Raw genomic sequence first — 22,602 nt, 5'->3', positions numbered from 1 at the left:
GGCAGGTATTTATAGGCTGCTGTCCTTTTAAGACCAGATGCACAGATCCAATAAGATGATATACACTTTTAATATCTGTTCTCATTCCCTTAAAGTCCCCTGTAGTCAAATAATTGATCCCTTAAAACTTATCTTTGATGTATGTGTCTGTCCAAATGAAAGGAGATGCGAAAGAGGATCAGTATGCAAACATTACAATGCATGCACTATTACAGAAAACTATTAATGAAGAATAAATATATTGAAGCATTTGTCATCTTTATTCATTCATTCAAATACTAATGTTTAATATAAACCTGTGTAATAGTAACTTTAATCTACATTATTACATTACATTATTCATTGTTCCTTTATATCAATACCATTTGCACAAATAATACGCTTTCATTATCATAAAATACTATTTAATAGATATTCTCAATTGATGTTGGCATATATGGAAATCAGTTAAGCCCTGAATGCATATTTTTAATTTAATGCTGTGCGCATAATATTTATCTCGTTCTTAATCAGATGTGACCATTTCTGGTGTCTGGTTTTATTTTCAAAGTGGTCACTGAATAAGGCTGTAAGTCGTCCGCTCCTCCCCTGTGATTCCTGTCCCGTCTCTGAACCGAGTCTGACAGCGTCCTGGGAGATCAGAGCGCCTCGCTCCCTCTTCAAACTCCCCCTCAGCGGCCACAAAGTTTTAAAGGCGTTTCATTTTTCATAAAGTCCCGTTACAAAGGGGCAGAAATGATAATGTATTATTGATGTCTTCAGCCCCGGAGGAGACAGCTCTCTATTAAAGCAGCAGAGGCTCACATAAGACGCCTGATGACACGCATCGGCCCAGCTTTGACACAGCTTGGTGCTCTTTTCCAATGCATTATTAGACATGTTGTTTGGACATTTGTCTCTCATTTATGAGTTAGCAATCTGTTCAAAACTCCCGAACACAAGGTAGTTCAAGACAAGCACACCTTTTTATAAATTCAGACAAATAAACACACGCGTTTCTGTCCTCAAAACAACTGTAAAAATACTCCAGTCAGACATGTACAGTGTGTTCCTGGCTAATTTCCCGGCGTGTAAAGCCTTTCGGCTATTGTAAATCCTTTCTAAAGCACCGTTAGCATACAAAGGTTCTCGGGAAGGCCCATTCTTTCAAAATAACACGCAGTTATCTGTGCTCAATGGACCGATGGCCTCAGCGAGGAGACGTCTTTGTGAAGTTTCTCAGAAAGACTGTACTAGCATCGACTCGCTTGTGTCCCAAGGTCAACGCGGCCCTAGCCAACGACGCCGTGTTGCCACAGTTACCGCAGCAACTCTCTCGTCTTGACAACAGCCTCGCTTCGCTTTGCTAAACGCTTCAGACGCTGTTATCTCATCAGGAGCCGTTCAGATGCAGAAGAAGCGCCGGAGCACTTATTGTTGGTAATGGCATGAGGGAACAATTATTCGGAGGCTTTTAACTATGTTTGTCTGGAAGAGGCAAGAGCTTTTAAAAACAATATAGCGGATGCTTCCTTTTCGCAAACGACTCGTTAATGCCCCAAAATTGTGGTTTAGGTTAGCAATAAACAATGATGTCCGGTGCCTTGATTCTTTTACTGCGTGATTCATTGAAATGCGTCAGTGTTAAAAAATGGACGTTGTTGACTAATGTGCGTCTAGAAACTCAGTCTCAGAAGAGAATCTGTATCTCTTTTATTTGTATTTTCTTGCTGTCTTTGCCAGGATGTGTGTGTATACAAGCGCTCCATCTGTGAATCAGTGCATGTGCATTGGCTGAATCAGCCATTCGTCTGTCTGTCTGTCTGTCTTCAGACTTTCATCACACGCCATCTGATATCTGACACCTCCTTCATTGGCTTTGAAAGGTTTCTCTCTCAAAGAGAAAGAGGTAAAGATGGCTGTCTGTATCCAGACACATGTTGCATGTATTCATTCCCTGGAGAGCGCGCTGTCATTTTTCTAACGTCACTAGGCTCTCTAAAGACGTGGCCTTTTCATTTCCTTTACATTGAATTTTTCTCTCATTTGTCCGTGATGGTAATCGGGCTCTCCTGCAGCGAGGAGCAGTTGTGTTTCTGAGGCGCCGTGCTCTCCATATCCTGCTGACTGTGATCTGATTAGACATCCATTAGTTCAGTTTCAATTAAGAGCGGCTGGATGAGCCCCTCCTGCCCCAGTCTAGATCACGTCATGCGCTAGAATTAATCAAACCGTTTCCTGAAACCTGATTTGAAAGACTTTGATTTCAGCCGGAAGCGCACCTGGGTCGTTCCTGTTCAAGAACCTTTGAACTTGAAGGAATATAGTTGTGTTTATATAAGGAGATATTTCTTAGATAATCACTTGATGTATTAATGTTAGTGTTATAAATAGAAAAGCTTTAAACATGCCTTATTTAAATGTTTATCGCCTGCTTAAGCCATCTAAAATATTTTCTTTCTTTTTTTTACATTTTTATGTATTTAGCAGATGCTTTTTTCCAAAGTGCATTCAGAATATACTTTGTTTTACCTAACGTGTTTCCTGGGAATCGAACCCACAACCTTTTGCACAGCTAACGCAATGTTCTACCACTGAGCCACAGAAAAAAAAAATCATTTAGTGTTTTTCTGTTTTCTTTTTTTTTCCAGATCTTCACACGCTATGGAAAGTGCTACACCTTCAACTCTGGGCAGGATGGCCGGCCGCTGCTGATCACCATGAAGGGAGGGATGGGAAATGGGCTGGAGCTGATGCTGGATATCCAGCAGGACGAGTATCTGCCCGTGTGGGGCGAGACTGGTACGTCTCATTAACCCGAGTAACCTCATGTGTCTTCTCAGTTTTAGATGAGATCCCACATTATTAACCAGCCCGAATGCGAACCGTTCCTTTGTGTCTGTTTTTATTTCTCCTAAAGAACTGATACTTGCATTGCACTTAACTGGATTCGTTCAGTCTCCTGAGGAATGACACATCTTTTTCAGATCCCGATCCAGCATATCTCTAGTTTTACTCTAGTTTTACTCTCCTTATTCCTAAAATCAACCAACATTAGAAACTATTGGGATTCCACCAACCGAGCCGTCTAAATGTCAGTAATCTGCTCATGAGGGTTTAGTTCAGGATTATTCAGTGTTTTTCTAGACTGGCTCTAATATTAATCAACAGGTTAAACAGGGCATAGACACTTTTTAGTAGCATGTTAACTGAAATAGCAACTGATTTGAAATGCTCAATTCAACTCTAGATCAATTCTAATACAATTTGATGTTGGCACACATATAGGCTAATAAGATGTTTAGATTAGATTAAACCCCTTGTCTTGACTCATCCACCACATTGAATGTTTTTTCTCTGGTCTAATTGTAGTTTATTATGGAATTGCAACCATGATATACCAAAATGAGGTATTTTAGAAGGCAACAATTATGTCTACGATGCATTAAAATGCTGAATAGGGAGCTCACTTGGTTTTGTAGCGTAGCTGTAGACCAATATAAAAAGCAGGTCAACACTCACCACAACAGTTTATCAGACCGAGCCAAAAAAACTGAACGAGCACATCACTGCAGTAAACAACAACGGCAGCCATTGGTCATGTTTGCCAGCAGAAGGTCACAATGCTGCGAGGAGAAAACGTCTGTGACCTTTCCGCTAAAGTTCAATCTGTTTTTAGCACTCAAAATGCAGAAAGGTGACGTCAGGCCATGTCCCCCATCGATCAGAAAACGACAAATACACAAGCGCACGTCACAGCTGCATCCCAATTACAAGTGATGTGATGCGTCCAGGATAGAAAGTGAACCTCACTCGCCTCTGTCTCTCAGCGGGACCAGTTTAACCTCTCTCTGCCTCCGTAATTGAAAAGCGAGAAGGGGGTTGATGGGAAACCCTGCGCACCTGCCTGTGTCACCGCCCGACATTTACCGAGATTGTTTTCATAATGCTGTGATTTCCAGAGGAGCTCTGCTCGCGCTCCTTCAAATGTCTCCAACCGCCAGGTGCTCTCGAAGGCCTCTGATATCTAATCACATCCTCCGAGCAGCGCTCCGGTTACACGGGTGAACGCGGCCCTCAAATCTCTTCCACAGCTGACTGGATTTCGCTGTAATTACAGAGCAGCTGTCTCAAAGTCTTGACAACGCCAGACTCCTCCAGAAGCTCTGCACTGTTTCTCTCTAAGGCTTTCCACACTGTGCTTAACCCTGGGTTAACATCTCTTTAACCCATGTGTCACACCTTTGAAAGAGGGTTAGTGTTAGCATTTGACCCTGGGTTATAAAGCCGCGCTTACCCTGAATTACATACCAAAGTGGTAGAACATGAAATGTAAGACTTTAAAAGAAAGGTATAAAAGCAAATAAATCAACATTTTTAACATGTTCTCAGATTTTCATCTCTGTACCAATGCAAATAAGAACAAAAGTCCAGAGTTTAGTGTTAAATCCAGAAGCCATACTAGTCGGGATTAAATGATAAACCTGGGGCTTGTGTCAAAAAACAAGTTTCCCAAATCAGCCAAGGTTATTTCAGTTAGTCTGAGCGCTGTATGATGCCCTAGATGATCTGCTAATGTACAATTCCCGAAACTGGCATCTTTGAGTTTTCTCATGTTGTTCTGTTTGTGTGTTGATTATCATTAAGCAGATGTTTTAAAAGTGAAAATGGTGATTAAGCAGGTGGGAGACATCCGTAATGCCTCTGTGTGCTCATATAGGAACGTGCTTGGGAACTGCATCTGTAACAATAGTCATTAGTAGTGTCACATTTGGACCGCTCTGTGGACTACATGGAAATCCAGCGGGCTGAGGAAGAAGGCCAGTGTTTAGACCGTAATATACTGATTTGAAGTATTTAAATGTCATTGGGTAGCGTCAAACGCAGTCTATAATCTGCGCTGACGCTGATGTTTGCTCAGCTGTCCATAGAGACACGTCTCAAAACCTGAGGATTATTCCTGTTTACAGACGTCAAGCTGTTTGAAACGCCTTGGGACTAGTATATGAAGATCTCGCTTCCTGTCAGTGTCACTGTTTTAATGTTTGGTTCTGATGTCTTTTCGTTTTGAATATTGTTGATTTCCTGTTGTGCGTATAATACGTCTGCAGATGTCTCTTGTTAAGAACCAAATGTTTGAACTTGACCTCATTTGTTGCATTTTTCACAAACCATTACTTGTTTGAATGGTTATGCACCATTTGTATTCATAATCTTATGCACCGTTTGTATTCATATTCAAGGTGGGACATTATTAATTCCTATCTGAGACTTGGGGGCCAAGTAGGAAGATATCATAAAAGAAAGAAAATGGTGATGGTATAGGCTTGCATTTGAGTAGGTGTACAATTATCAATGAAACGATTCACATTTACTTCAAATCTTATCATCATGGGGGAGAAACTTTTACTGTTGAATTTATTTTGCACTTGGCTATATTTGAAAAACTAATATTTAGTCATCTCTTCTTTAAAGTTGAACTTGTGTGTAGCATTATTGCATTGATTTATTCTTATATTCATTTTAAGTTGAGTATTTTCAGTTTTTGGGTTCTTAGTTAAGATCAATTTGGTTTGATTAGTGGTGTTTGCTGAGAAATGTGTTATTACAGTGGCTCTAATTTGAAATTGGTGAATAAGCACCAATGTTCACTCATTGTAAAGAAAGCACATTTTTCCTTCATCCACTGTAATGCTCTTTTTTTTTTTTTACTTTGTCACTGGAAAAGACTCTTGGGTTCAGCTTGAGTCTGTTGATACTGTGATATAAGCTGAAAGCACAGCTCATGTGTTCTGATATCATCCGTTCCTCTGAGACTCCTGCATTAAGCGCATGTCCCAGTCTCCACGTCTCGTCTTATCTCTCACAGATGAGACGTCTTTCGAGGCGGGAATCAAAGTCCAGATCCACACGCAGGATGAACCTCCTTTCATCGATCAGCTGGGATTCGGAGTGGCTCCAGGCTTCCAGACGTTCGTCTCCTGCCAAGAACAGCGGGTACCAAATCATTGTTCTTTTTAGTCAATTTCTTTGGTGCTGGACTCATCTCAAAATGTACAAGACTGCCATTGTGTCAGTATGTTGGCTAGGCTAAGTGCTAGGTTTTGATTGTTTCGAATGCTTTAATGTGGAGTAACACGACTACATTTCTGAATGTTCGGACTGATACTGTAACATTATTTTGATGCACATTTTCAACATGAATTTTCTTCAGTGGAATGCAGAAAAATCACATTTTCTATACATGTAATTTATTTAACAGTTCTTTCAGGTCCTTGAATCTGATTGGCTGATAAGAGTGTGATGATTGTAGTAGTAACATAAATCTCTATACTGATTAAACATCAGATATAATTTGTTTTGGGTAAATCTAACGGCCAGTCTTTGGTCTCATAAATATATTATTTGTTGCAAAGCAAAGAGTTTTGGCTTGAGGGCAAAATCACATCACATTATATTTAATGTAACATTAATGCTGCCTTTACTTGGCCTAGCAACTTTTATGATAGCTGTTGTTGTTTATGAAATATTATTAAGAAATAATTTTTAGCAGTATTATAATAATTGTAGTATTTAATCATAGTATTTAGTATTGAGGTGTGAAAGTAATGGTGATTTTAATTACATTATTCTGCCATTCTGTTTTTATGAGTGAATCAGTAGAATCCCTTTTATATTGAAAGAGATTGAAACAAGGAAGTTATTTTTACTTTGAACAACACCCTCTAAGACAAAGTTAACAAATGCATTGTCATCGGAAATCACCCTTAACTGATGAAAGGATGACAAAATCCTATTGACAGATAACGCTTTCCTCAGTGGACATTCAAACGAATGTTTTATTGTGAATATGAGATTGAGCTGAAGAATGAATGCTGTTATGCATGTAATAAGACTCTCTCATAAAACTCTACACAATACAGTGAGCTTTTAATGCAGAAATACAATAAGATTGCATTGAAGCGACTCAATGTTCCTTCGTCACTGATTCTAAAGTGACGTTTTCAAATTATTAACGGAGACTTGGGCTCCGCTGTTAAAACTGTCAAACTGAGATCTGAATCCGTGCCAGAAAGTAGTTCTTCACAAAAGAGGGTTCATATATATAATATTCATTTGTCATGGTAGAAGTAACTGCCTTTAATATTTAAATCGTAAATCATTTGGAATAAATGGACTTTCACGCTTAAGCATTGAGAACGTGTGGTGAAAATCTGCTTATTAGTAATGAACAATGTCAAAAAAAAAGTAAAGTCTCTTTGTCACAAAATAGGCTTCATTTTCACTATTCAGAAAAGTCTTCGTTTATAAATTCGACTTCATTTTCCCTACTCGAAATATAATTTCCTGGTTTTTGTTTGATCTCGGGCTGAGATATGCTGTGGATTCGCCCAAGAAGAAACTTGGTCTCCCACAACCACAAACATGATTTGGTTTTTAAATGAGAGCGAACGGCCGGCACGGGGGTCGACCCTGCTGTCTGGAATGAAAATTATTTATTTATAGGATTCTCCGAATCCATGTTTAATTTCCACGAAGGCCGCATCATGAAATAAAAACAGCAGCTTCGTTCTGTCAGAGAAAGAAACAAGCGAAATCAAGGTGTGTGTGTGTGTGTGTGATCGATAAATAAGAGTCAAAGAGATGATCTGAGTGGATGAAGACAGACAGAAAGCTGGTTGATATGCACAGACGGCTCTCTGCTCGTGTAATTGGAGGTCAGTGCATCTCCCATGTGCAGTGGATTGATTTCAGTAACATTTCCCCTCATTTATTTTCCTCTTACACAAAGATCAAGCCCCAGTCTCTAGGTGCATCCCCGAGATTCAATGTCACTGGCTTTTACATGATTAGCATCCATCTCTGTCTGCGCTCTCAGCATGGGACACACACAGTAAGCTTTCCAGACTGACAACTGTATTTACTACTAGTGTGGAAGATAAAATAATGTTTGTATGTGACAACAAGTCATAATACCATTCCGGTAGGTATTAATTATTTATCCGCCTATCAATAATGCTCTACGTTCACAGAGCAATGCTGTTTTCTTAAAGTGAAGTCGCTGTTCTTTTAAACGCAAACACAACTTTGAGTAAATGAGGCTTTCTATGGAATATGCCAGATTCATTAGTCACTGACATCCGCCTCACGTAATTAATGCTGCATTAGCACTTGTGGAAAGGAGTATTAGTAATGCCGCACAGTCCAGAGTTTGACATTAGCATGCTGCCAAGCTAAAAAGGCAATAGCCTAACAAGCGGAAAAACAAGGACCGTGCTCCGATTTTAGGCAGAAATTGCTATTTTTAATTAGGCTGAACTCTTTTTAATGACTATTTTCCCTACTGAGCTGGTTGCAGTGCATTCTGGGATTGGGTACATGCCAAAACAAGGTATCTTAGGAGGCAGCGTAATAATGCCGTCCGCCTTTCAGGACAGTTTTATCAGCAAGGACCCGTTTAAAAAGCCTTCAGGTTGCCAGCTCGCTAGTTTTCAGGGCAAAGTCAACGTGTCAGATGCTGTCGGTAAAGCTTGCAGTGTTTTGAACCTGGAACGTTCCTCTAAGGTTCCACGATGGACATTTGTAGATAGTGGATTTCGGTTGCGTAAAGCATTAGCTTGCCTTAGCTTTTGTGTTTCTAGCTCGTGTGTGTATTTTTAGTGCATATTTTGCATTTGTTTATGGTGTACGTGTGTGTGTGCATTTCTCAAGCTGATAGTGAGGTGTCTTCAAGGGATTATAGCGTTGTCCAAAACCTAGCGATGTGCCAAATAGCATTCTGTTGCAAATTGGATGCAGAAACATTATGCAGTCTTTTAAAGATACTTGGTTTGGTTGACTGCAGCATTGCATGTATACTAAACAACTCGGCTTATTAGATTAAGGGCCAGTTTTACTAACAGCTTTTGGCGTTAAAATATTACTGTCAGGTTTTATCAAAATCGCGCAGTGATGAATTAGCGCTGAAAAGGCATGGACACAGTTGACTTTTTGAATTTGCATTTGTAAGAGTTTCCCTTTCGGACAGAATTCATGGGGAGGAGAGTATTAAAATGAACCAAGCAACAAGACTAACAATATTGCGCTCGCCAAATGACTGGTATTTGCCCTATGGTATTCAGCCCCCAAGAAAGCATGTATTATACTATTTCGCGCTTGAAATACCTGCAATTATTGTTGCTAGAGGAAGCACCGCAGAGAACAGAGAGCGCGCGGTAGAAGGAAGAGGGTTTTTTCCACACACATTAATTTATTTGGAACGCCAGAAGAACACATTTTATCCAAACATGTCGTTTCCCAAGCCATGTTGTTTTTGATTTGCTCCAGCAGAAACCAGGTCTCCAGGTCTTTTCAACACACTGTGGCTTGTTTTTGTCTTTATTCTTTATTTGAGACCACACTTACACGTTAATGTCAAACTCTGTCGGAAGCCATTGTGATTTGTGTCTCCTATACACTCCATGCCAGGAGCTGTTTTTGCAATATGTTTGAAATAATTATATTTGCAATGAATTCACCTAAGTAATTCAACATGATACTATTGGTATTTCTTTTTCTCTTGTAGCTGACGTATCTCCCTCCTCCATGGGGCGACTGTAAGGCAACCCCCATAGACTCTGATTTCTTCAGCACATACAGTATCACGGCCTGCCGCATCGACTGCGAGACCAGATATCTGGTGGAGAACTGCAACTGCCGCATGGTGCACATGCCCGGTAAACACACACACACACACACATGCATTAATGTATCAACAGAACCAGTTATATGATGTCTGCAGTGTTCTCTTCTGAACACCAACAGACAGAGCAGCAATATTTCTCCTGTAGTGCATAGTTTGGGGTTTTATTCTATAGCCTAATTTGCAATGAAACATATATTTATGAGCTTTTTTGTGCCTTTTATTTTAAGAGGACAGTGTAGAGATGACAGGATTTATTGGAATGGATCAGAAAAGGACCCTGAGGTGGGATTCGAACTCAGGTCACAGAGCACAGTTGTACTATACATTGACGAACTAACCAAGAGGCTATTGGCACCAACAACACCTAAACATTTTCAGTTATTTAATAAATGAACAAATTATTTGCTCATTGGGGTTTGTTTATTCCTTTTCAGAATGAAACGCTTTCGAGCTGTTGCTTTTTAAACCTGTGATCATTTTAAAGCCCTAAAATCTGTTCGGCATGTTGTCTCGCTTGCGTTTTAGTTGCTCGTTTTCGGCTAAGTAAGAGGATTTTAACCTGAGCGAGTAGAAAGGCATAATTTGACGCAGCCCTGTTTGGATCCAGCGCACCCCGCCGAGTTGTGTACGTCCGTTTGAAATACGGCCCTCTGATCATCTGGAAAGACTTTGGATCGGCTACACTATCATCTACTCCGAGACAAAACTGAACGCTCTGGTTATGATCAACACAACCGTCTGCACTGCATGAAAACAACATCGTGACCATCAGGAACATCACAGACAGCATCGTTTCTTCATTATATCTCATTTTAACCACTTTTATTGATTTGAACAGAGCCGTGTTGATAAGCAAACTACATCTTTATTACAAAAGCTTTCTAATATTAGAGTATCGCTGGCTTTCGCGGTCTAGACATGTTTCTCCATTCAGTGTCTCGTTGATTGTATGCGCTCGTTCTCTCACTGCAAGAGTCCTTGAGCTATTAGAGGAAACTTCAAGACCTGAAGAGATACAAGTAATTAAGAGAGGAAATCAGATTTTTGAGATGTTCAGCACTGATAACAACAGCGTGATGGACTGCGACACGTTTTAATTAACAGACAGGCAGGGGCTATTTCATTTCACCTTTAGCTAGAACATTGTGTTCTTGTCTCTCCACCGCACATCTTTTGTTCTTTATCCTCACTCCTCTTTTCTTAGAGGGTAACTCGCACAGAAATACACCCAGCTCTTGTTCCACCCCAAAAACAAAAGCAGATCATAAGAAAATGCATTATGCATGAAGATAATAGAGCCTGTTTTGTATAGTAACTATTATTTGCATCACAATTAAGCAGATTTCTCATCACTTTAATGATTGTGGGCATTTCACCTTAGGGTTTGTTTGTAATCCGCATTATTCTTAATGATGTTTCTCATTAGATTCTCATTACTGTAATAAAGTCACAGAATCCTCTTTTGCCTATTTTTATTGACTTTAGCATAAATGAAAATAAATGTAAAATAACTGCTTTTGTTTGAATATATTTTAGAATGTAATTTATTCCGGTGATTTCAAAGATGAATTTTAGCATCATTACTCCAGTCACATGATCCTAAACAGCTAAATAAATATATATTTTTTAGGTTTCTTTGATGAATAGACAATTGAGAAGAACAGCGTTTATCTGAAATATAAATCTTTTGTAACATTATAAATGACTTCATCACTTTTGATCAATGTAATGCATCCTTGATAACTAAAAAAAGTATTGATTTCTATCATTTCATTATTTAATAAAACATATATAATGATTTTAATGTACTGACTCCAAGCTTTTAGTGTGTGATGATACAAAAGCTTTTTATATCAACTGTTTGTGAATATAGATGATATTAATAATAATAAAAACAAGTGTTTCTTGCATATTAGAATGATTTCTGAAGGATGATGTAACTGAAGACTGGAGTTATATAATGCTGAAAATGTAATTGAATAAATTGATTAAAATTACATCTTAATTTCTTTTAAAATAGAAAGCAGTTATTTTATATAGTAAAAATATTTTAAACATTATTGCTTTTGCTGTATTTTTGATTTAAAATAAATTGCAGGCTTGGCTGGCAGAAAAGAAAAAAAAAACAAACCAAAAATATATATAAACCATACATATAAAAAGTCTTACGGTCCAGAACAATTTTGACTAGTAGTGTGTAAATAAATAAATATTGCTTGAAGATTATAAAACGTATTTTGGGCATTATGATTTGTAATTTTTTACATTGTATGTTTTTGCACCGTGACATTTCTATGGCAAAAATGAACTGTACTACCTAATTTATGCTATTTTATATATATATATATATATATATATATATATATATATATATATATATATATATATATATATATATATATAATTGCCCTGTGCTGTAGATGTCTCTGGGAGTCATCTTTGCTTATATAGGCTGTGTTTCTCTGTCTTTAGGAGATGCTCCATATTGCACTCCGGAGCAGTATAAGGAATGTGCAGATCCGGCTCTAGGTGAGAAATTGGTTTCAGTCTAGAGGCCAGTTCTCCTCACTGAACCCATCCGCTCCTCATTACTGATGTCTGACCCTGAGGCCATGATGGGACGGCACGATTTATGACCCCTTCTAACCTCACCACCCACTTCCCCAGGCCTTTTATACTTCTTCATCTGTCCCGTTGTTCTCCAGCCAGGATTTATTAGATTAAGAGAAATATTCCGCCTTTTTTTCTCTGACTCTAGATTTCCTGGTGGAAAGAGACAATGACTACTGCGTTTGCGACACGCCCTGCAACATGACGCGCTACGGCAAAGAGCTGTCCTTCGTCAAGATCCCCAGCAAAGCCTCCGCTAAATACCTGGCAAAGAAGTTCAACAAGACCGAGCAGTACATTGCGTGAGTTTCACTTAAATGTTGTCGTCTTGAGTTTTGTTGATTTTATAATTCTGTCACATTGCATTCGATATCTCTCTAAATCAGAGATCTCTGTAAACCAAGACACTGAACACCGTTGCTAATCTGACACTGTGCAACTGAAACTTAACAAGTTGAAGTGTGTGCAGACACCTTAAATAATTAGAAAATTATTTATTTTCAAAGGATATTTCATGCAGCTGGCAAATGCATTTTTTTTTTGAGGTCATGTTTTGAAACATAAACCTCAGTGAATCTAAAAATTGTGTTTTCTAATCTGAAGAACTGTCATTTAAGGTTGTTTGTTATGCCCTATACTTGTTTAATTGTCCAGATTGGCAGCTGTTGAGTGCCTCATCAGTAATTAACCAGGATCTTTGTCTTCCCTCGTGCAAGATCCAGACAGCCAATCATCTAAACCGCTTAAAGACCAGACAGCAGCACGGCAGACATGTAACACATCACAGCTTTGACAAACAGGCTAAGAAATGTCAGGAAATGTCTCCACATCCGCAGCCATCTGGAACAACATGCATCCTGATTAAGTTTACAGAGGGAGGTCAAAACAAAGTAGCTGTTCTTAGTTTGCTGGGTATTCTACAGGCACTTACACTAGCTTGGGTTTTCATTTACATAATTAGAGGTAAATATTAAAGTCAGCATGTTTTAATCTATTTGCTTTTGTAAATGAAAGCTGGAAGTAGGATACAGGTGTGCATAATTAATAGGCAGGTTTTCTTTCACAGCTAAAGAGAATTCTTAAAAATGATTAAATGCCCAAGAGAAGACTGCAATACTAATGCAATACTAGAATTTACAACGTTAAGGCATGGCCATTGGACAGCGAAATGCTTATTGATCAGCACAGTCAGTTAGAGAAGAAAAGACACGTTAACTGCATAAGAATTAAGGTGAAGAATTAGGAGTGAAACCATCGGGAACCAAGTGAAATCTCGTTTTTGGATCATTTTATCTGAAAAAGAAAATCTGCCTAATGATTCTCCACACCTGAATATAAGGATTTTCTTTTCACTTCCAGCATTTATGGATAATTATATATCACTTATAAAGGATTAAATGGAAAATGAATAGTAGTTATTAAGATTGATGTGGTTTGGAATTGGTAATATGTGCTTGGAACAAAAAATATGATCAGAATATCCTAACTTTATTAAAATAAAATGAATCTTCTTTTCAGCAGAGGTGTTAACTATTACTTCAGTCGAATTGGGTTGTGCCGTTCCATGTTGACCTGAACTTTAATTTGTGAAATTATAGCGGCAGCCTAAAAGCACAACCAAAATTTCCTGAAAGCATTTTCTTATATTTGCATGAACTAAATGGAGAAGAACTATTATTTGCAGGATTTTGCATTCGGAAAATGAAAAGAGAAGTCAAGTGGAACAATTGTAAATGATTTGTGGTATTTTACATTCAGGACAGGAAAAGAGAAGTTACTGGAGAACATGAGAGAATTTAATCTTCTGAATGCAACGGATGAATGCCTCTGTTTAGCTTTCTGCTTGTTCACAAAGATATTGATGACTATCCGGTGCAAAGGCCCAAAATCAGATCTCTGCCATGCTCTCTTATATTTAGGAAATTAATCGTATTTATTCTTAAATCTGCCATCATCTACTAACCCCAACCCTCATCTTTGACAGTAACAGGGTTATGTATTCATCTAAAGCAGAGATACTTATGTTTTAAACCCAGATGAGGTAATGTCTAAGTTTCAAAGGAGAAAGATGGTGTTTTTATTTTATTCTTGGTTTTAAAGTAGTGCCCCATCACCATTCTTCGATAAACCTGCAGCGAAGGAACCATTAAGGCTAACCTCTTTACTGTTTTTGGCTTCTAAGTGGCTTTGGCAAACATAATTCATAAAATAGCTCAAGCTGTCGCCTGTAGCTTAATTAAACATTTAATATGTGTTCAGAGGGGACCAAAAAATATTAAACTTTCACACCATGTGTAGAATGTGTAGGAAAGTTCTTAATATAAACTCAATTTATTTTAAGAAGTTGAGTAAATTATAGCCCTATGATATAAAGTGTAAAGTGCCACTACTTGATAAGAAAAACGTAACAGATACGCTCAGAATCAACTCCAGCTGTGTCTAAAATGGCCTGAGGACTCTGCTGGATCGACTCCAACCATCTGCTTACAGCACTGGAAGATTAGAGACTAAAATGCTGTGAAATTGGCAGAGATTGTGGATCGATGCTTGGCGGACGGCGCCAAAGATGGGGAGGCTTGTGGAAGTAAACGCACTCGGGGTGTCCTCACCTTCCCCTTCTGTTCTGCTCTTCAGAGAAAACATCCTGGTGCTGGACATCTTCTTCGAGGCCCTGAACTACGAGACCATAGAGCAGAAGAAAGCCTACGAGATAGCTGGACTCCTAGGTGAGCGCTCATATTTTCAGAGATGAATTCACAAGTCTTGAAATGATTTTATCCCTTGATATTTCCAGATGCTCTTTAACTGTAGACACTACATTAATAGCTTTTCCAAAAAAAGCCAAAGTGTTTCACTTAAAGTGACTTTAAACTGAGACACAAAGACCATAAAGATATTGAAAAGAAAAGTGACTCAGCAGCTTGCAGCTTTACAATGCATATACAGTCTTGTTCAAAATAATAGCAGTACAATGTGACGAACCAGAATAATCAAGGTTTTTAGTATATTTTTTATTGCTACGTGGCAAACAAGTTACCAGTAGGTTCAGTAGATTGTCAGAAAACAAACAAGACCCAGCATTCATGATATGCACGCTCTTAAGGCTGTGCAATTGGGCAATTAGTTGAAAGGGGTGTGTTCAAAAAAATAGTGTCTACCTTTGACTGTACAAACTCAAAACTATTTTGTACAAACATTTTTTTTTTCTGGGATTTAGCAATCCTGTGAATCACTAAACTAATATTTAGTTGTATGACCACAGTTTTTTAAAACTGCTTGACATCTGTGTGGCATGGAGTCAACCAACTTGTGGCACCTCTCAGCTGTTATTCCACTCCATGATTCTTTAACAACATTCCACAATTCATTCACATTTCTTGGTTTTGCTTCAGAAACAGCATTTTTGATATCACCCCACAAGTTCTCAATTGGATTAAGGTCTGGAGATTGGGCTGGCCACTCCATAACGTTAATTTTGTTGGTTTGGAACCAAGACTTTGCCCGTTTACTAGTGTGTTTTGGGTCATTGTCTTGTTGAAACAACCATTTCAAGGGCATGTCCTCTTCAGCATAGGGCAACATGACCTCTTCAAGTATTTTAACATATGCAAACTGATCCATGATCCCTGGTATGCGATAAATAGGCCCAACACCATAGTAGGAGAAACATGCCCATATCATGATGCTTGCACCTCCATGCTTCACTGTCTTCACTGTGTACTGTGGCTTGAATTCAGAGTTTGGGGGTCGTCTCACAAACTGCCTGTGGCCCTTGGACCCAAAAAGAACAATTTTACTCTCATCAGTCCACAAAATGTTCCTCCATTTCTCTTTAGGCCAGTTGATGTGTTCTTTGGCAAATTGTTACCTCTTCTGCACATGCCTTTTTTTTAACAGAGGGACTTTGCGGGGGATTCTTGAAAATAGATTAGCTTCACACAGACGTCTTCTAACTGTCACAGTACTTACAGGTAACTCCAGACTGTCTTTGATCATCCTGGAGGTGATCATTGGCTGAGCCTTTGCCATTCTGGTTATTCTTCTATCCATTTTGATGGTTGTCTTCTGTTTTCTTCCACGTCTCTCTGGTTTTGCTCTCTATTTTAAGGCATTGGAGATCATTTTAGCTGAACAGCCTATCATTTTTTGCACCTCTTTATAGGTTTTCCCCTCTCTAATCAACTTTTTAATCAAAGTACGCTGTTCTTCTGAACAATGTCTTGAACGACCCATTTTCCTCAGCTTTCAAATGCATGTTCAACAAGTGTTGGCTTCATCCTTAAATAGGGGCCACCTGATTCACACCTGTTTCTTCACAAAATTGATGACCTCAGTGATTGAATGCCACACTGCTATTTTTTTGAACACACCCCTTTCAACTAATTCAACTAATTGCCCAATTGCACAGCCTTAAGAGCGTGCATATCATGAATGCTGGGTCTCATTTGTTTTCTGAGAATCTACTGAACCTACTGGTAACTTGTTTGCCACGTAGCAATAAAAAAAATATACGAAAAACCTTGATTATTCTGGTTAGTCACATTGTACTGCTATTATTTTGAACAATACTGTATGCACGGAATTTTGCAAAGCTTGCTTGCTTGCTTGTTTGTTCATGTGGCTGATAACTGAGATCAACTATTTCAGGTGACATTGGCGGACAGATGGGGCTGTTCATCGGGGCCAGTATCTTAACCATCCTGGAGCTCTTTGACTACTTGTACGAGGTAAAACCTCCATAATTCAAATCCAAACCTGCACTTGTTATTCAGTCTTTTCGCAATGTATTAAAGACACTTCAGAGATAATTGGCTTGAAACTCAGCAGCAGTGGACGTTTCTATCACTCAAAATAGCCCACATTCCTCCTTTCCCCCGTAATTGTGCTTGGCATGACCTTCACGAAGTCTGTGCTCTCTTCACGTTGGAGTTTTCTTCCTCATGGGACGCTTCGCCACGCTCCGCTTCTGAATAGACTGTAAATATATTATTACTTTTCAAGCCTTGGCTCAGGATGTGATTGCTTTCAAGATATCAATACCTGAAGGCGAAGGGTGGAATTGTCTTATGATTGGGAAAATTGTCATCGGATGTGATAATAGGCAATCCAGCAGGCAGAGGCAAACTACTAGAGTCTTATTCAAAGCAAGCCGAGGACTCAGAGTTGTTGGCAGATGCAGTGCTTCAGGCATTATGAAGAAATAATTTCGGTATGCATGCACACACTCTGTCATTAGCATCATAATCAACATAACTTCTGCTAAGAATATTGTCCTCAGATCTTATGATGAATATGAGTGATAACAATTGGCCTCATCTGCAGAATTATTACACACTTCGGTGTAGAGAGTATTGCAGTATTATTCCCTTTTTTTGGTGATTTTCAGTTTATATCTTTGTTTTTGACCACATATGATTGAAAATGTTGTAAATATAGAAAATGTCATAAATCCCCACAATAATCGAGATTTTGCTTAATGTTATATTGCCAAACACCCAATCCTACCATGCATTGAAACACATGACTTTAAAAATAGGGGAGCGATGCCAGGAGAGCTATTTTTCTAGTCTGTTCTCTGGGATGCTCCTTGGCTATCTCTGTATGGTGGTGATTGATAACAGATCACATGATCTTTCACAGGAAGTGCTGACTTGCACCTCTGCTCAACAGACTCACACGAGTCTTTGGAAAACTAAAGCATTCGAAACTAGCGTTCAAAGTATTTCTACTGAAAGATAAAAAGAAAAGACAATGAAATGTGAAAGGGATAGTTCACCCAAGAATGAAAAATCGGTTATAACTGACCCATATGTCATTTCAAAACCTGTATGACGTTTATTTAAGTTTTTTGTAGAATGCAAAAGGAGATGTTTAGCAGAATGTTCATGCTGGCTTATGAAATGAGTTTCTGCATCCTTGTCAAAATGATTGCATGCATGAGTTGAACACAGCACAATCTCATCATTCCCAGTGGAGAATTGGTATGTTTTGTGGCCTTTTTCAGAAAGAGAGAGAGAGAGAGAATATGAAACCATCCAGTATGCTTGTTTTATTCTGACCAAAGTCACACATTATGTAGTAAACTTGATATTCAGATTTGTATGTACAAACCTTGTAGGAGAACTTGAAGGTAGGGACCAAGGCCTGGGCAAGCCAACATGTCCCAACAGTTTATTTAGCCATTTTTAGTGATTTATCTTTCCAAAATAATGCTTTCATTTTTGGGGTTCTATACCCAAACCAATTCCTTTGGAAAATATAACTAAATCTTGCCATGCACCAATTTGGTTCAATTGACTTTCCACGTGAAAAGTCTCTGGAGTCTGGTTCTGACTCAGCGCCCGTGACATTAGGACACAGATGGAAGACAGGCTGTCTGATGTGGCAGGTGGAAGCTGGAGTCATTTGCAGGAAATGAGACACGAACACTGTCAGTTCCAGGAGTCGTGTTTGCGTAATCTGGCTGGTTTAAACTGACTTCTGGTACATGACAGCCGAGAGCCAATAACAAACAATACATCATCCAACCATCATGTTGTTTTGTGTGTCAGGATGCCCACACGGGAATTGGGGGAAATGCCCCAGTTACGAGTTCAGATCTAGAACTTCATATCGTTTCTGTCAATCTCTGGTAAAACAGCGTTTGGGGACAGAAGAAAAATGTAGAGTTCCTGTAAATGTTCTGAATGTCGGCTTCACTTGGGAGCCAAGAGGCAAATAGGACTTCAACAAACCCCATAGATTTCAGTTCATCCATGTCTGCATTTCTAATCTCACAACGGGTGTTGTCTTTGTGTTATCACATTTGAATTTCATAGAGACTAATCCACCATCAAATGCTTTTGAAATGCATCCTTTTCCTTTTTCTGATTTCCTTCAGATGTTTAAGTACAATTTCCTCGATTAAAACCATGACCATCCATAGTTTGAACTGAGCGGAGCAGGTTTCATGTGTGGGTATGTTTTCTTTCTTCAAAGGTGATCAAGTACAAACTGTGTCACTGCGCCAAGAAGAAACACCAGCGCAGCAACAACAACGAACGAGGAGCCGTTCTCAGCCTGGACGATGTGAAGCGTCACGTCAGTAACTATCACACCAGTATCTGTGCTGGCTGATAAACTCATTCTTACAGACAAGAAACACTGCGTTCAGAATAGTATACTGTCACAATACTCATACGAAGTCTGTTTTAAAGTTTTAACTGGAAGACCAACTATATTATATGCCAATACAGCAAAGAATGCTGCATGAGATGCTGTATCCCACAATGCAATATGTTCAACTTGACCTTCTATTGCCAGAAATGGTAGTTATATCAGCTGTCCTTTTTTAGTAGCATCATCGAGTTATTATTTTATTAGACTGAAAAACGTTCAATCATTTTTACACAAAATTGCACAAAATTTTGTTTGAAAAAAATATTGATTCATGATGTTTGGCATGCTACTTTTTGGCTAATTGTAGACAGTATTCATTTTCCGCCTTGCAGTTTCTGATTGTCCATCTCTCCACTCAGGCTCCCTGTGAAAACCTCCGTACCCCATCGACCTATCCTGCCAACATGCTACCTCACCATCCCGGCCAGGGCAACTTTGAAGACTTCACCTGTTGAGCGTAAAGCAAGAGCAGCCCGTCTGACAGAGAACAACCAAAGCTGACCACATCAGTACGGACCCCATTCATAACCGGACATTACCGAACAACCTTCTGGATCTGCCACACACCGGAAAACCACCATATCCTGAGATATATCCAGACGTCGGAGGAATGGTATTGACACGTTCCATGGGAAAACTTTTGATGTTTTATCGAATATTTCAAGGAAATACTGCCTCAAAAACGAAATTCCTTGAAGCCTTGGAAATTACGTGACTTGGACATCGAATAGCTTTCCGCAGCTGGACCCTGATGCCTTTTATGTACATAGTGATGGCTTTAAACTGTCTTAAGATCAGTGGCTTACGTAGGTCAGTAGATTAATATAGCGCTTATTCATTGTATGTAGCCTCATTCGTCCCATCCGTTTGATCTATTCAGCCTCAGTGTATATCACGTGAATGTAACTTCCCGGACAAAGGTGACCATTACAAGCATCAAAGGGGGTTTCAGGGCGCTGGAGGGTTCACGTCCCATCATATGGCATTGTGTTACAGGTCTCATCTTGTAAATGCATGCTGGTTGTTCTGTGCATGTTTTTAGTTTAGTTTTTAGATTTCATTATTAATCTCGCCAAGTTTGCCTCAATTATATACTAGTGTTGGGAGATGGTGTAAAGTTAGTTTTTTGTCTGTATAAGCGTGCGTGCACAGGTATTGCTGTTCTTTTGGGGATGAAGTTTCTTAGTGACTACAGAAGAACAAGAAGCTGACAAAAGCACCTTGTGAGAACCTGTTTACAAGGATTCAAACTGAAACTAAACCATGTATAAATTCATATCTAAAAATGCCAAAAAGATTTAGGATTAGTCTTGTATAATTAGCATACCCGACAAACCATTAATGTGAATGGGAAGTTGCATTAGATTGCACATCAAAAATGCTGCAGGGTTGTTTTGGAGTTTTTATTGGATCTAGGAGATCTGTTTTTCATTTATAACACTACTGCAACTTTTTGTTAAACGTTTTGTCACTTTATTTGATATTTTGTGACATTCATGGCCTGTTTACACCTGGTCACTAAATTTTCTTGAAAAGACTAGGAGTAATTGCCCTCTGAAACGCTTTCAAGATGGATTTAAATCTGATTGCTCAAACCACAGGAGGTGGTTTGGGCCACATTCCAGACAAGGCTAAACAAGAGTAAATGCATCTGGTTTTTAAAACCACTTAGTGTTGCCCACAGTACCAACCACGATATCAGTGGTAAATTTAAAAACCGTCCATTTCCCACTAACATTTGAGCACTGTTGAGCGGATTCTTAAACACATCTGATTGGTCGTTGTGTTCATGCACTATAAGCTGTGTGCGTTGGTACTTTTAATATGAAACAAAGTCTCAGATTTCAAATTCTCTCTATTGTATTATAGTATTCAAACAATAATTTCCGTTTTGGTGACCATAAACATATTAATCAGAGAGAAAAATAAACTGTAGAGAGGAGCATTTTTTTCTAAATATATGCACCAAATAACACCTTCATTATAAATTTTACTGTTCTTCGATGTTTAATTTATGTGTGAATAAATCCATCAAATTTGAATGACATCCACCACTATGTTTAGGCTTTATTAAAAAAAAAAAAATTTGAAGTAGAAATATTATTTTAATCTATTTTTAAAAAGTTTCATTTTAACAAATCAGTCAATTTTAACTTTCGACATTGTAGTAATATAGTACAAACTGACTTGTCTTTCCTTGAGAACATTTGGCATGTACTGTACCTTATAATATATTCAAAAGAATCAATATCGAATTGGTAATCGAATCAAATCGAAAGCTCTGTGAATGAGAATTGAATCAAATCATGAAATTAGTATCAAAACCCAGCCCTAGCTAACATGTGAATACATGATTGTTTATGTGTGCATGAAAGTGTGACTGGACATGAATGTGTGTGATGTGTTTTTCATCAGTTGCATGGTGTTGCTGGTCTGTTTCTGAACGAGAGTGTTTCCAGGATCAGGAATGCAACAAACCAAAGAGTTTGTATTACTGGGTGGACCAGGCCGAACACCCGTACAGCACACCAGTCATAACTGCAAACTGTTGTAGTTGTACGTACTTATGTGTGTTTGTTTGTGTGAGACACTTATTCTTCTGTCTTTATTTCCATTCTGTCAAAGAAAACTGAACTGTGCATTTAACGGCTTACTGTTTATTTGAATTCTGTACTTGCCGAGATGTATCCGTTAATTACGCGAACTTCATATCAAAGCACAAACAAGAACACCGATATGTAAAGGTCATGTTAAAGAATGATAAAATATTCTTATCAGTGTTATCATAATAATCAACAGATTCATTAGTACTCTTTGATCCTTTGTTTTTTTTTTTACTACAATCATTGCCTGATAGTGCAGTCAGCAGATAATAGGCTGTTCTATTTATCTATGAAGGTATAATAAATATCGTTCATAATTTTACAAATGTCTCATTGTTATTTCATTAAGGTTTACGGTGGACATCGGGAGATCGTTCATGTTTAACTTCAGAGATAGGAATAATAATTCTTCTGGATTTATTTACATTATTGAGTTATTCTAGAATGCACGCTTGCATTAGATTTCTTTAGCCATGACAAGAACAGAAAACAACTTTTGTGTTTTAGTATAATTTTACATTTGCATCAACAAAAGAACTGTTAACAGAACTGCAGAACATGGAAATT

At 38.5% G+C, this 22,602-nt stretch overlaps 1 protein-coding gene across 7 annotated transcripts in view; it reads left to right on the top strand.

Moving 5' to 3' along the window:
• LOC127988472 (acid-sensing ion channel 1) overlaps positions 1–22,361 on the top strand; it is a 161,550-nt gene extending 139,189 nt beyond the window's left edge. For 6 of the 7 annotated variants that reach the window (XM_052591234.1, XM_052591233.1, XM_052591232.1 and 3 more), the window contains 9 exons: positions 2,631–2,781; positions 5,849–5,976; positions 9,545–9,695; positions 12,137–12,193; positions 12,423–12,576; positions 14,909–15,000; positions 16,922–17,001; positions 19,253–19,354; positions 19,792–22,361. In XM_052591234.1, the coding sequence (XP_052447194.1) occupies positions 2,631–2,781; positions 5,849–5,976; positions 9,545–9,695; positions 12,137–12,193; positions 12,423–12,576; positions 14,909–15,000; positions 16,922–17,001; positions 19,253–19,354; positions 19,792–19,887 (1,011 nt within the window). In that variant the 3' untranslated portion in view covers positions 19,888–22,361. Of the gene's footprint in view, positions 1–2,630; positions 2,782–5,848; positions 5,977–9,544; positions 9,696–12,136; positions 12,194–12,422; positions 12,577–14,908; positions 15,001–16,921; positions 17,002–19,252; positions 19,359–19,791 lie in introns of all 7 variants that reach the window. The other variant, XM_052591236.1, reaches the window with a different exon arrangement.
• Positions 22,362–22,602: the final 241 nt, after the last annotated feature.

The sequence above is a fragment of the Carassius gibelio genome, chromosome B22, assembly GCF_023724105.1.
Source record: "Carassius gibelio isolate Cgi1373 ecotype wild population from Czech Republic chromosome B22, carGib1.2-hapl.c, whole genome shotgun sequence".
NCBI lineage: Eukaryota > Metazoa > Chordata > Actinopteri > Cypriniformes > Cyprinidae > Carassius > Carassius gibelio.
This window is presented reverse-complemented; position numbering and strand designations above follow the sequence as displayed.